At 46.0% G+C, this 10,203-nt stretch overlaps 2 protein-coding genes across 2 annotated transcripts; one reads left to right on the top strand and one right to left on the bottom strand.

Annotated features, from left to right (window-relative positions):
• Positions 1-394: 394 nt before the first annotated feature.
• Positions 395-2,798, top strand: LOC119323146 (protein transport protein Sec61 subunit gamma-like). Its single transcript, XM_037596727.1, has 3 exons — positions 395-580; positions 672-801; positions 2,476-2,798. Exons 1-2 carry the CDS (start codon positions 487-489, stop codon positions 785-787), a joined length of 210 nt encoding a protein of 69 aa, XP_037452624.1. The 5' UTR covers positions 395-486; the 3' UTR covers positions 788-801; positions 2,476-2,798.
• A 673-nt stretch (positions 2,799-3,471) lies between these two features.
• Positions 3,472-6,818, bottom strand: LOC119322678 (protein CYPRO4-like). Its single transcript, XM_037596165.1, has 2 exons — positions 5,015-6,818; positions 3,472-4,018 (listed from the first exon to the last, which is right to left on the bottom strand). Exons 1-2 carry the CDS (start codon positions 6,683-6,685, stop codon positions 3,737-3,739), a joined length of 1,953 nt encoding a protein of 650 aa, XP_037452062.1. The 5' UTR covers positions 6,686-6,818; the 3' UTR covers positions 3,472-3,736.
• Between the last annotated feature and the right edge of the window lie 3,385 nt (positions 6,819-10,203).

The following is a 10,203-nucleotide window of genomic DNA, read 5'->3' as shown; positions in this document are numbered from 1 at the left end:
GCGCCCGCCTCGCCGCGACCATACGCGAGGGTACTGACGAGAACGCAATCGCTGATCAAAACCCTAGTTGTCGTCGGCTCTCTTCTTCTCATACAGCTTCCAACTGCTACATTCGTTAACGCGGCGGTACTTGATAACTGCTTGGGCTCCCCGGAATATTGTCGTTTCCAAGGGAACCCAGTTTTTTTTAGGGACAGGAACCCAGATATATATACACAATAAAATTGGGCGCATTGAAGCCCAAACAGCAATACGAAAGTTGGTCTATTTTCTTCAGTCTGCAAGCAATTGGGCTCACTGAAGCCCAAGTTGGTCCATTTTCATCAGTCTGCAAGCCCAGGAGGCCCATCCAAGAAAGCAGCAGACTTTTGTCTCATTAAAACACGCATCGTCCATCCACATCGTCAGACACGAGCAAACGCACCTCCACATTCTGCCTCCCACCTCTCCGGCGAGATCTCCCTCCTCCCCGCGCCGCAGCCAGCCATGGACGCCGTGGACTCCGTGGTCGACCCGCTCCGGGAGTTCGCCAAGGACAGCGTTCGCCTCGTCAAGCGCTGCCACAAGCCCGACCGAAAGGGTAAGGAAGGACCCGGCGCATCGGATCCGCCGACGCGGCGGTCTTAGCTCTGGCCCAGATCTGACGCCGTATGGTTTGCTGGCGTGTGCAGAGTTCACCAAGGTGGCCATTCGGACGGCCATCGGGTTCGTCGTCATGGGCTTCGTCGGGTTCTTCGTCAAGCTCATCTTCATCCCCATCAACAACATCATCGTCGGGTCCGGCTGATCTCGTCTCCGCAGGTGCTTCTTCGCTCCCCGCGCCCCCCTCCGATCTGGGATCTGGTTTCTTCGTCGGAAATTCTGCGCGCCCGTTGTTCTGATGCGTGTGTTTGTGGAAGTAGCGCGGGCAATTCACCGTCCTAGGACCCTCCCCTGAGTTATAGCGTCGTAGATCTGTGAGATCTTGTTAGAACTGACTCAAGTTATGTTTGTTATGACCGTTTCTATCTGGTAGTGTGATTGATACATGGGTGCTTCCTGCTTTGTTTGGATAAGAAATTGTTTCGTTTTCACCAGGGTAATCAACCTTAGTTCTTGAGATGATGCTCACTGAATTGAGTCCAGTGCGCTTCCCGTGTGATTTCCATTTTTGTGTACTAGTTACTTGGTTTGGAGCCGAATTTTTGGCGCTGACTGGGTATTCTCATGCTCTTAGCCTCTTAGTAGTTACACCGTTTACCTTATCCAGCATTGAAACCTTGAGGCGTGAGTTCTTCTGAATTGTAGTAAGGGAGCCGCTATAAGTAGTATATGCATCGGCTCCTTTTGTTTCCAATATTTCATTGTAACAGCCAGTATAAACCTGAACAATATGTACTTATATTTTACTATCCATAGCAAGCAGTAGTGATTTTCTTTATCCCATATACTTGGTTCTTTATGAAATTAAATGCCTCTCTTTGGACCTTCTTTTGTTCGTGGAAGATTGAAAGTGCACATACTTCCAAGCTGATATCCTTTCAACTTAATCTGCTTTAGAGGCTTATTGTGGTTTTCATTGTTTATGCAGTTTTAATCATCATGACTTTGTTTCATTCAGTGACCCATTCTACCTTGTATAAATTTTCAACGTAGGCCCATGATGATGATAAGTTATGCTTATGTGCACTGCATGTGAAAGCATACTTTTTTGCACCAGGTCCTTTTAAATAACTGTATGCTAATTTACAAGAATTCATGTGATCAGTCAGACGACATACATCTGATATATCAATATCTTGACTCCTTACGTTTGTGTTTTTATTTATGATTGTGTCTGGTTCTGGATTCGGAAAACATGTGATCACAGATTGTTGAACTACATATATCCGAACAAACTAAACTTTGCAACTTCTGATGGTATAAGGCTGGAATATGCCAAATGTTTTTGTTTTGATAGCCTGTAAGTTATTTTAGCCCAATTTGTGCCAATTATATTCTAAACCTTGAATCCTGGATTAGAACCATTAGCCAGCACCCAGACAAACTACTCAGCCCAGACAAGTTAGTCATGAGCCCAACATTTTCATGATACTAGCTGGTTGTCGACCATTCTAGTTGATTAGGCTTCATTGCATTTTGCTTGCTATTCTAAGAGGGCTGCTTTCATCAATTATGAAATTGTAACGACTCTTCTCCTCAAACGTTCAACATATCACCCAGATTTTGTATTTGATCAATTGGTATCTACTGACATGTGGAGTTCACATCTGTATGCAATATTGCTTAATGAAATGCCGATCCATCTGCATATCATTACAATCTTGGCATCACTGTTGTGCATTGCACAAGTTACATCATTGGCCTGATGTGTCTGCTGCAAGCGCTAGTCACACCTGCTAGCATATGTTTTTTTGTTCTTCTGCTCCTGGTGAATGTCTTTTGTTATAGCGACGTTGTGATCGGTTCTAAGGTTTTCTGTTACTCTTTCCACAGGTGAGGGGCGGCAGGACTAGAGGATGTTGTCCATTCATGGGGGCGGCAGCTGGTCTTCCTGTCCTCATACCGCAAACCAATTCATTTAGGACTTCATTGTAGAGGACATTTTCCCTTGTGTTTTCATTTGAAACAGTTGTACCTGAGCAGTTTTGAACCTGATACTGGCTAGACCGTAATATCAAGTAGCCAATGATACTGGCTAGACCCTATCATTTCCTCTCTGGAGCATTGTGCTATGATGCCTTTACTTTCATCAAGTTCTTTGTGTAATTGTCCAAAAGGTAATGACATGCACTAGCAAGGTGCCCGCGTTAGTTGAATTATTACTTGAAACATTTTAAATTAGAGTAGAGGACCGCTGATAAATGGATCATCACCAGCGATATTAGATTTATTCGTCGCTTTGTTTGTATGTTGAAGAACAAATACGATGAGTTCACACTGGCATGCTTAGATACTGTGAAGCAGAAGCAATCTGTGATTTTGTGGGGATTGCACAAGAAATGATTCAACTTCGACGAAAACGTTGCTCGCATTGCCGAGGAAAGGGCCCGAGACATCAAACCAAGACACACAGACAAGTTTGCAGAGTTAAAAGTCTTCGCTCAAGAAAATTCAGAATCAGTCTTCTAAAAAAAAAAGGAAAATCAATCTACCCAGTACAAGTCATCACTTGAACCACATGTCATTACCACCGATATTACTCCCTCCGTTCCTAAATATTTGTCTTTTTAAAGATTTCAAATAGACTACCACATACGGATGTATATAGACATATTTTAGAGTGTAGATTCACTCACTTTGCTCCGTATGTAGTCATTTGTTGAAATCTCTAGAAAGATAAATATTTAGGAACGGAGGGAGTAGTATACAGTGTAGATTTAGAATACTACGCCCATAATGATTTTGTGGAGGTCGCACATGAAACAGTTTAACTTCAACAGAAATGACACACGTGCCTAAGGCATCAAATAGAACCATGACACACGGACAGATGAATACATCATGTTTGCAGAATTAAAATTCATTCCTTCTTTCAGAGAAGTTCAGAATCAATCTAGCCAGTACAAATCATCAATCCGTAAGATAGTTTTGGCTATCAATCCACATAACTCATAAATCCTGTAACAAGCCATGACTAGATAGATAGTCATCATCACACTTGGAAGTCCAGATCCGCATGTCAAGAAGTTACATGACAGCACGGAGACCAACAACCCAACTGAAAAAAAGAACACTGAGAGGCGGAAGCACGGAGCTAGCGCTGGCTAGCCACGCTGAAGGAGGTGACCTTCATGGGCGTCGCGACGACCAGAGGCGCCTCAGGGCAGTCGCTCAAGTCGTACTTCTCATGCATGAAGCGACTGGCCACGATGGACTCGTCCTTGGGGATCACCTTGTAGCAGTAGCAGCTCTTCAGCCCCTCCTGGTTCTGGTAGCACTCGTGGTGGCTGTTCTTCACCTGGAGGAAGTTCCACACCACGCTGTACCTCCCCACGGTCGTCACGAGATGCCTCTCCTGCTTGCCGTTATCCGTGACCTGCGTGGTTACTAGATTGAGTACTTGATACCAGATAGTAAAAATGCACACATTGTTCATTGTGGGCAGCAAATTATCTCCATAGAGAAGGGGATCGTGCAGGCTATTGTGATAGCTGGCTTCGTTGCCATTTTGTTTATAGTGCAAGAATATTAGGTGATTGAAATGCAGCAGATTCAACCATTATCCATCAACGAAGATAATGAAGCTCAAACATAGAACCACAGAACTGCAGCCAATGAAGCAACAAAACATGCAGCCAGATTTCCTAACCATGGATAAAGACCACAAACATTGAAACCTAGACAATGTACCATGTGTAAACATGCAAAAGAAGCTCAAACATTGAAACCTAGACAGTCTATACTCAACACAAAATATTAACATATCAGACAGCAAAGGTACAATGGTATTTGCAGTAGCTACAAATATTCTGCCATGTATGTAAACAAAATTTGACAGTGCCAAAATTTCAATTTCTACAAAAAGTCAAACCGGCTTGCTGGTGCTATATGCTAGTGATGAAAATGGAGGTGATATGACTCAAGAGTACACACTAGCATATGCCTTGCCATGTAATCGATACATCAATTATTTCATAGCCAATATGGCAATATCAACAAATAAATGACCTGCACAAATATACAATCATATAGCATACATGACCTATAGAAGTAAAAACTAAGTAAACATAAAGGTAGAAATCCAAAACATAATGAGCAGAAGCCACAAAATTGAATCTAGCGCCCTGTGTGACTAAAAACCTAATACAGAATTACTATGCCCATAAGATATGGAGTAGACCTCATAAATTAGTGGTTACTAATATTCAAGATAACAAAAAATGTCACTTCTGGTCATCTGATCATTGATCAGTCCCAACTTAAATGCAACATAGCATTTAGATACTAGACCTCTTTCAAGTCTTCATGCAATGCAACAATAAGTAAATTTGAGCAGGAATTCACAATAGGAGAAGTGGTAAGATGTACTGACCCATGAAAACCTGCCCTCACGGAACTTGCTATTGTCCCCTGCAAGATGAGAGTGCAGTGGGCTGAGCTTGAGCAGTCTTGGTGCAGCAATTCGGTTCCCCATTCTTCCACCAAACCCTGTCTTCTCCTTCCCATCCTTGTCAATGAAAATGGTGCATATGAGTATCAGATAGGTATCAGTGGTTCCCAGTATCCACTTCCCATCGTACGTCACATCCACATGAGTAATTGGTGAACCCAGCCCTGGGAAGGCCGTCTTCGCCATCCTCATAGAGCTCTTTGAGTACAAACGGATTTTCCCGTCCAATGAGCCTACCACAATAGACCCATCGCCAGTTGATGCAAAGCACTGGAAGTTTGTTCCCCTGGAGAACTGATGGCCCTGGGTCCATTCCAACACTGGGGACTCCATCGAACTAGCCAAGTTCTGCACAATTCCATGCCTATCCCTCATATCCCACCGGCACAATCGGTTGTCATCTAGTCCCAGGAATGTGGATTCAGACGCATCCATCTGTGCGCCCTTGCTATCGTTAGTGATATCCTTCATGTTAATGTCAGCTCCATCTTTCCCAAATTTCCATTGTGAGACCACCTTCCCTGTCTCAATGTCAAGTTGATGCACCCCCTTGGCATGCGGCTTGCCATCAGTTGCTGGGCTCATCAGGAGCATGTTTGTTTCGGCACGCATCAGAAGTGCTTTCTTTGGTGTGGTGAAGTTTGTTCCCCCTCCAGAGATCTTCACAGAGACACCCTTCCCGTGTATGCCGTGCTCAAAGTTCTTGACCACATGAATGCCTGAATCACCAACAAGGAAGCTGTTGTCAAGAGCGCCCAGCGCAAGGCTCTGTATGCTACCATCACCCTCCTCCACAGGCTCCTCAAATTCCCTGAAATCCTCCATCAGAGGTCTCAGCATCGGACTCCGTGCAGGCATCGGGCTGCCCTTGGGGCCTGGCGAGAAAGCATCACTTGCGTCCTCCCAGATGGACTCATCGCCACACTCTGGGCGCGCCCACGCAGCAAACTCCTTTCCAAACACCTTGGCGCGGCCCTCGTCGGTGGCCTCGACGCCGTAGCTGTTCTCGAACAGGCAGCTCTGGTACTTGGCGTTGAAGTCGCCGTAGCCGTCGGCGTGCAGGAACTTGAGCGCCCAGACGCCGTCGGCGACGAAGTCGACGCGCCGCTGCACGGGGAAGGTCTTGAGCTGCAGCTCGGGCCCGACCTTGGCCCGGATCTTGGAGCCCACGACGAGGAACCACGGCCCGGTGGGCTCGTCGTCCTCGTCGGGGTCGGAGGCGCCCTCGCCTGAGCGGACGAAAGACACGGCAGCGAGGCGGTCGGAGTTCACCCAGCGGGCGGCGGCCGTGGAGCCGCCTATGTGGAGGTACAGCTTGACCGCATTGACGGCCGAGGCGGAGACGGAGGCGCCGGGGTTGGGGGTGGGGCTAGGGTTCGGGGAGATGGGCTCGGAGTACTTGAGTTGGAGGTTGCGGAGGTGGTGGTCGATGTCGTCGACGACGGAGGCCGGGGTCGCCGCTCTGGCGGCTTTGGAGGCGGAGGCGGGGGGAGGGGTGGAGAAGTCGGAGGAGGCGTCGGAGGCGCGGGAGGAGGTGTCGTCGTCGTCAGAGTCGGAGAGGTCGAGGTCCTCCCGGCTGTGCGAGCCCCCCATGGCAGCGGCGGCGGTTAGGGTTTCGGGGAGGAGGCGGATGGAATGGGAGGGGAGCGTAGGCGAATTTGAAATTTGGGAGAGGAGCGGAGGGGAGGGGGAGCGGAGGAGGAGCGTGTGCGGCGGAGATCTGGGGAAGACGAGTTGATAAACGTTGGGGAAATCAAACGGCAAGCACTGATTCAATGCCTTTTTCGAATTGGTACTATACGGCACGACGTGACATCCCAAAATCACTAATTAAAGAGTACTCCTTACGGAGATCATTCTAACTTTTCTAGATTCCGACAAGTGACGCGCTGCATGTACGTCACTTGTTGCAACCTGAGAGTTTTTCATTTTTTCGTAGATTCGTTTATTCAAAACATTTTATCTCTTAAACCGTGCGTCCAAATTTCGAATCGCTTTTGTCGTTGGATTCCTCGCATCGAGATATTCAAAACTAGATCCCATGTTGATAGGTTTTGACGAACATTTTTTTCACGAAAAAACCGAACCAGGAACACGGGTTTTTCCTTTTCTGAAAGAGGCACGCCCGTGCCTATGACGGAATCACAACCGTGTCTCTCGCGGAAGCAAAACCGTGCCTCTCGCGAAAGAAAAAAAACAGAAAACGCGTTTTTTTTTCTTTTCCAAAAGAGGCACGCCCGTGCCTCTCGCGAAAGTACAACCGTGCTCTTGCGGAAGAAAACCGTTGCTCTCGCGAAAGAAAAAAAACAAAAAACACATTTTTTTCCTTTTCGAAAGAGGCACGCCCGTGCCTTTCGCAGAAGCACAATCGTGCCTCTCGCGAAAGAAAATAAAATAAAAAACATGTTTTTTCCCTTTCCGAAAGAGGCACCCCGTGTCTCTCGCGAAAGCACAACCGTGCCTCTCGCGGAAGCAAAACCGTGCCTCTCGCGAAAGAAAAAAAAATAGAATACACGTTTTTTTTTTTCGTTTCCAAGAGGCACGACCGTGCCTCTCGCGAAAGCACAACCGTGCCTCCCGCGAAAACAAAACCGTGACTCTCGCGAAAAAAAGCATTTTTTGCGCAAAAAAATTATTATTATTCGAGAAAAATATTTTGGTCGAAAAGCTAGGAAAGACCGGTAGAAAACCAAAACGTCAAAAAAACACGAGAAAAAACCGTTTAAAAAGCCAAAAACGCGTGCATAAAAATAAAAAAATAAAATTCAGAGGGAGTGCCCAAAGCACGACACGTGACGAATGGTTATGGACGCGCCAAGTGACCCTGATCGTTGCGAGGCTCTCGAAGGAGCGCTCGTTAATTAGTTGCTCCCGTCAGATCCAAGCTTTGTCCAAATTTTCTAATGAGAGCATAGATCCCGCAATTGGTCGACCGGCAAAATGCGCTTGAGGGGAGTAAATTGCTCAAAACACATTTTTGCTGAAAGTAACGAAAGACCACAACTTATGTGGCAAGTGAATAACAAAACACATTAAACGAGTTGTGACCCGCGACTAACCGGAAAGCTGACATATCGACCCCACATGTCGAAACCACGTGGCCAGGGCTGACGGCCGAGGCCAGACGGTCGTTACCACAACTCGTTAAGTCCGCTGCCTCCTCGCGCGCAATAGGGCATTCCATCCAACCGATCTCTACTCCGCTTGTTCCCCTCTTGCGCCGCACCTACCGCCGCCGTCGCCGCCATCCGCCGCCGCGACCAGCTTTGCACCGCTGACGGGAGGAAGACATGGTTTCTTGGTCTGGTGGTTCTGACTCGTCCTCGTCGTCTGGCGATAATTGTGTGACCCAGGTTAGATTAGCTCATGTGCATCTAGGGTTGTGGTTCTAGGGAGAAAGGGGAATTTATGTTCCCGATAGAAATTGAACTCATTTTCCTTATGTTTAGCCACCTGTGACCATGGAGTGCACGAAATGGAGCGGCCTGGCTCTGAATCATCCTGCACGTTGTGAGCATCGAGCCCCCTGTGAAAAGTTGGTGGCGTTTGAATCCATTGATAGTGGCAGGAGGTTTCTAGGCTGTGCAAAAAAGGTAAGCTAGCAGTGCAATTAGGTGTTAAAGTGTACAATTTTTTTTGCTTAGCTGTTTTAGTGATTTTGTGAAATCTATGAATTGTTACATCTTAGTTGACTGATAGAATTAGGTCTGCAATCAGGATGTTAAAAGTGTAATGTTCTGTTCATAATTCTTGACATAAGTAGGAAGGCAGTCTTTATGCTCTGTCCATTAGTCTTGATATAAAATTTTAAGTCTGCCATAAGTCTTATATTTTAGCTCTATCTTATATTCCTACAAGTAGAACATTAGCACAATTAAATTGGTTAAGTGGTTTTGCATTGTTTTCACTAAATTGATTCTGCATTGGTTTAATGTTATTTCGTTTTTTCACACATTCATAGGATGGACCTAAGTGCAAGTATGTGGAGTGGTTTGATTATGAGTGGTCAATTCCATTGAAGCGAGCTTTAGCTAGGATCTGGACTATGTATGAGAAGGAGGTGACCGAGAGATTGAGAGAGAATGTAGTTAATGCTGAAGAAGTCTGCAAGGTACTGGAAGATAAGAGGAAGATGGAAAATGACCTGAGGTTCTTTAAAGTTGACTTTGCTAAAATGGTGGCTGACAAGGAGGATGCAATTTCCCAGTTAGGCAATGCACAGATAGCTCTTAGTCACCTGAAGGAAGAGTTTGAGAAAAATAAGTTGGCTGTCAAAGCAGACACTAACATCCATCAGGTGCTAAGGGCCAAAGCAGAGAAAGAGAGAGACCAAGAGAAGCTAGAGAAGGTGAAGCTGCTGTAGGAGATGGAACAGATCAAGCAGGAGAGGGACAATTTGTTGGAGGAGAGGGAGATGTTCAAGCAAGAGAAAAGGCACCTAGAGTACACCATAGGTGATCTATTCAAAGAGAAGGAGGCCACCAAGGGGAAGATCAGGAAGATCAAGGAGATAGTTGATAAATGATTTAATGTTGTTGTACTACTATCTTCTATTTATATCACTAAAAATTGCAAGACATTTGTATTGAAATTTTTGCTTTTGCTGAATTTAATTATGTTACTGGATTATGCTATTAATGCCTTATTTCTACCTATTTTGTGTTTGATGAAAGTGCCATATTTTTGACACATGAGACATGTTGTGAGTAATAGAATTATGCTATTCATAGGGTTTAGATGGTTGGGTTGTTGTCGAGGGTACGATAACCATTAGTTGGGGTAGGGTAGGTTGGGTTGTTGTCGAGGGGTCGATGACCCCTATTGTAGGGTAGGGTAGGTTGGGTTGTTCTTGAGGGGTCGATGACCACTATTTTCGGGTAGGGTCTATATGGTTTGGTAGTTGTCGAGGGGTCGTTGACCCTTATTTTGGGGTAGGGTTTATATGGTTGGGTTGTTGTCGAGGGGTCGATGACCCCTATTTTGGGGTAGGGTTTATATGGCTGGGTTGTTGTCAAGGGTTCGAGGACCCCTATTTTGGGGTAGGGTTTATATGGTTGGGTTGTTGTCGAGGGGCCGATGACCCCTATTTCGGGGTAGGGTTTATATGGTTG

This window comes from Triticum dicoccoides, chromosome 6B (genome assembly GCF_002162155.2).
Source record: "Triticum dicoccoides isolate Atlit2015 ecotype Zavitan chromosome 6B, WEW_v2.0, whole genome shotgun sequence".
NCBI classification, from domain to species: Eukaryota; Viridiplantae; Streptophyta; class Magnoliopsida; order Poales; family Poaceae; genus Triticum; species Triticum dicoccoides.
The sequence above is the reverse complement of the archived record's forward strand: the minus strand, read 5'-3'. Positions and strand labels throughout refer to the sequence as shown.

Excerpts from the sequence above, each read along its gene's own strand:
- LOC119323146 (XM_037596727.1), top strand. The coding sequence starts at position 487 with ATGGACGCCGTGGACTCCGTGGTCGACCCGCTCCGGGAGTTCGCCAAG. Across the intron at positions 581-671 it reads CCACAAGCCCGACCGAAAGG|AGTTCACCAAGGTGGCCATT; the intron begins GTAAGGAAGGAC and ends TGGCGTGTGCAG.
- LOC119322678 (XM_037596165.1), bottom strand. The coding sequence starts at position 6,685 with ATGGGGGGCTCGCACAGCCGGGAGGACCTCGACCTCTCCGACTCTGAC. Across the intron at positions 4,019-5,014 it reads GTGAGGGCAGGTTTTCATGG|GTCACGGATAACGGCAAGCA; the intron begins GTCAGTACATCT and ends GTAACCACGCAG.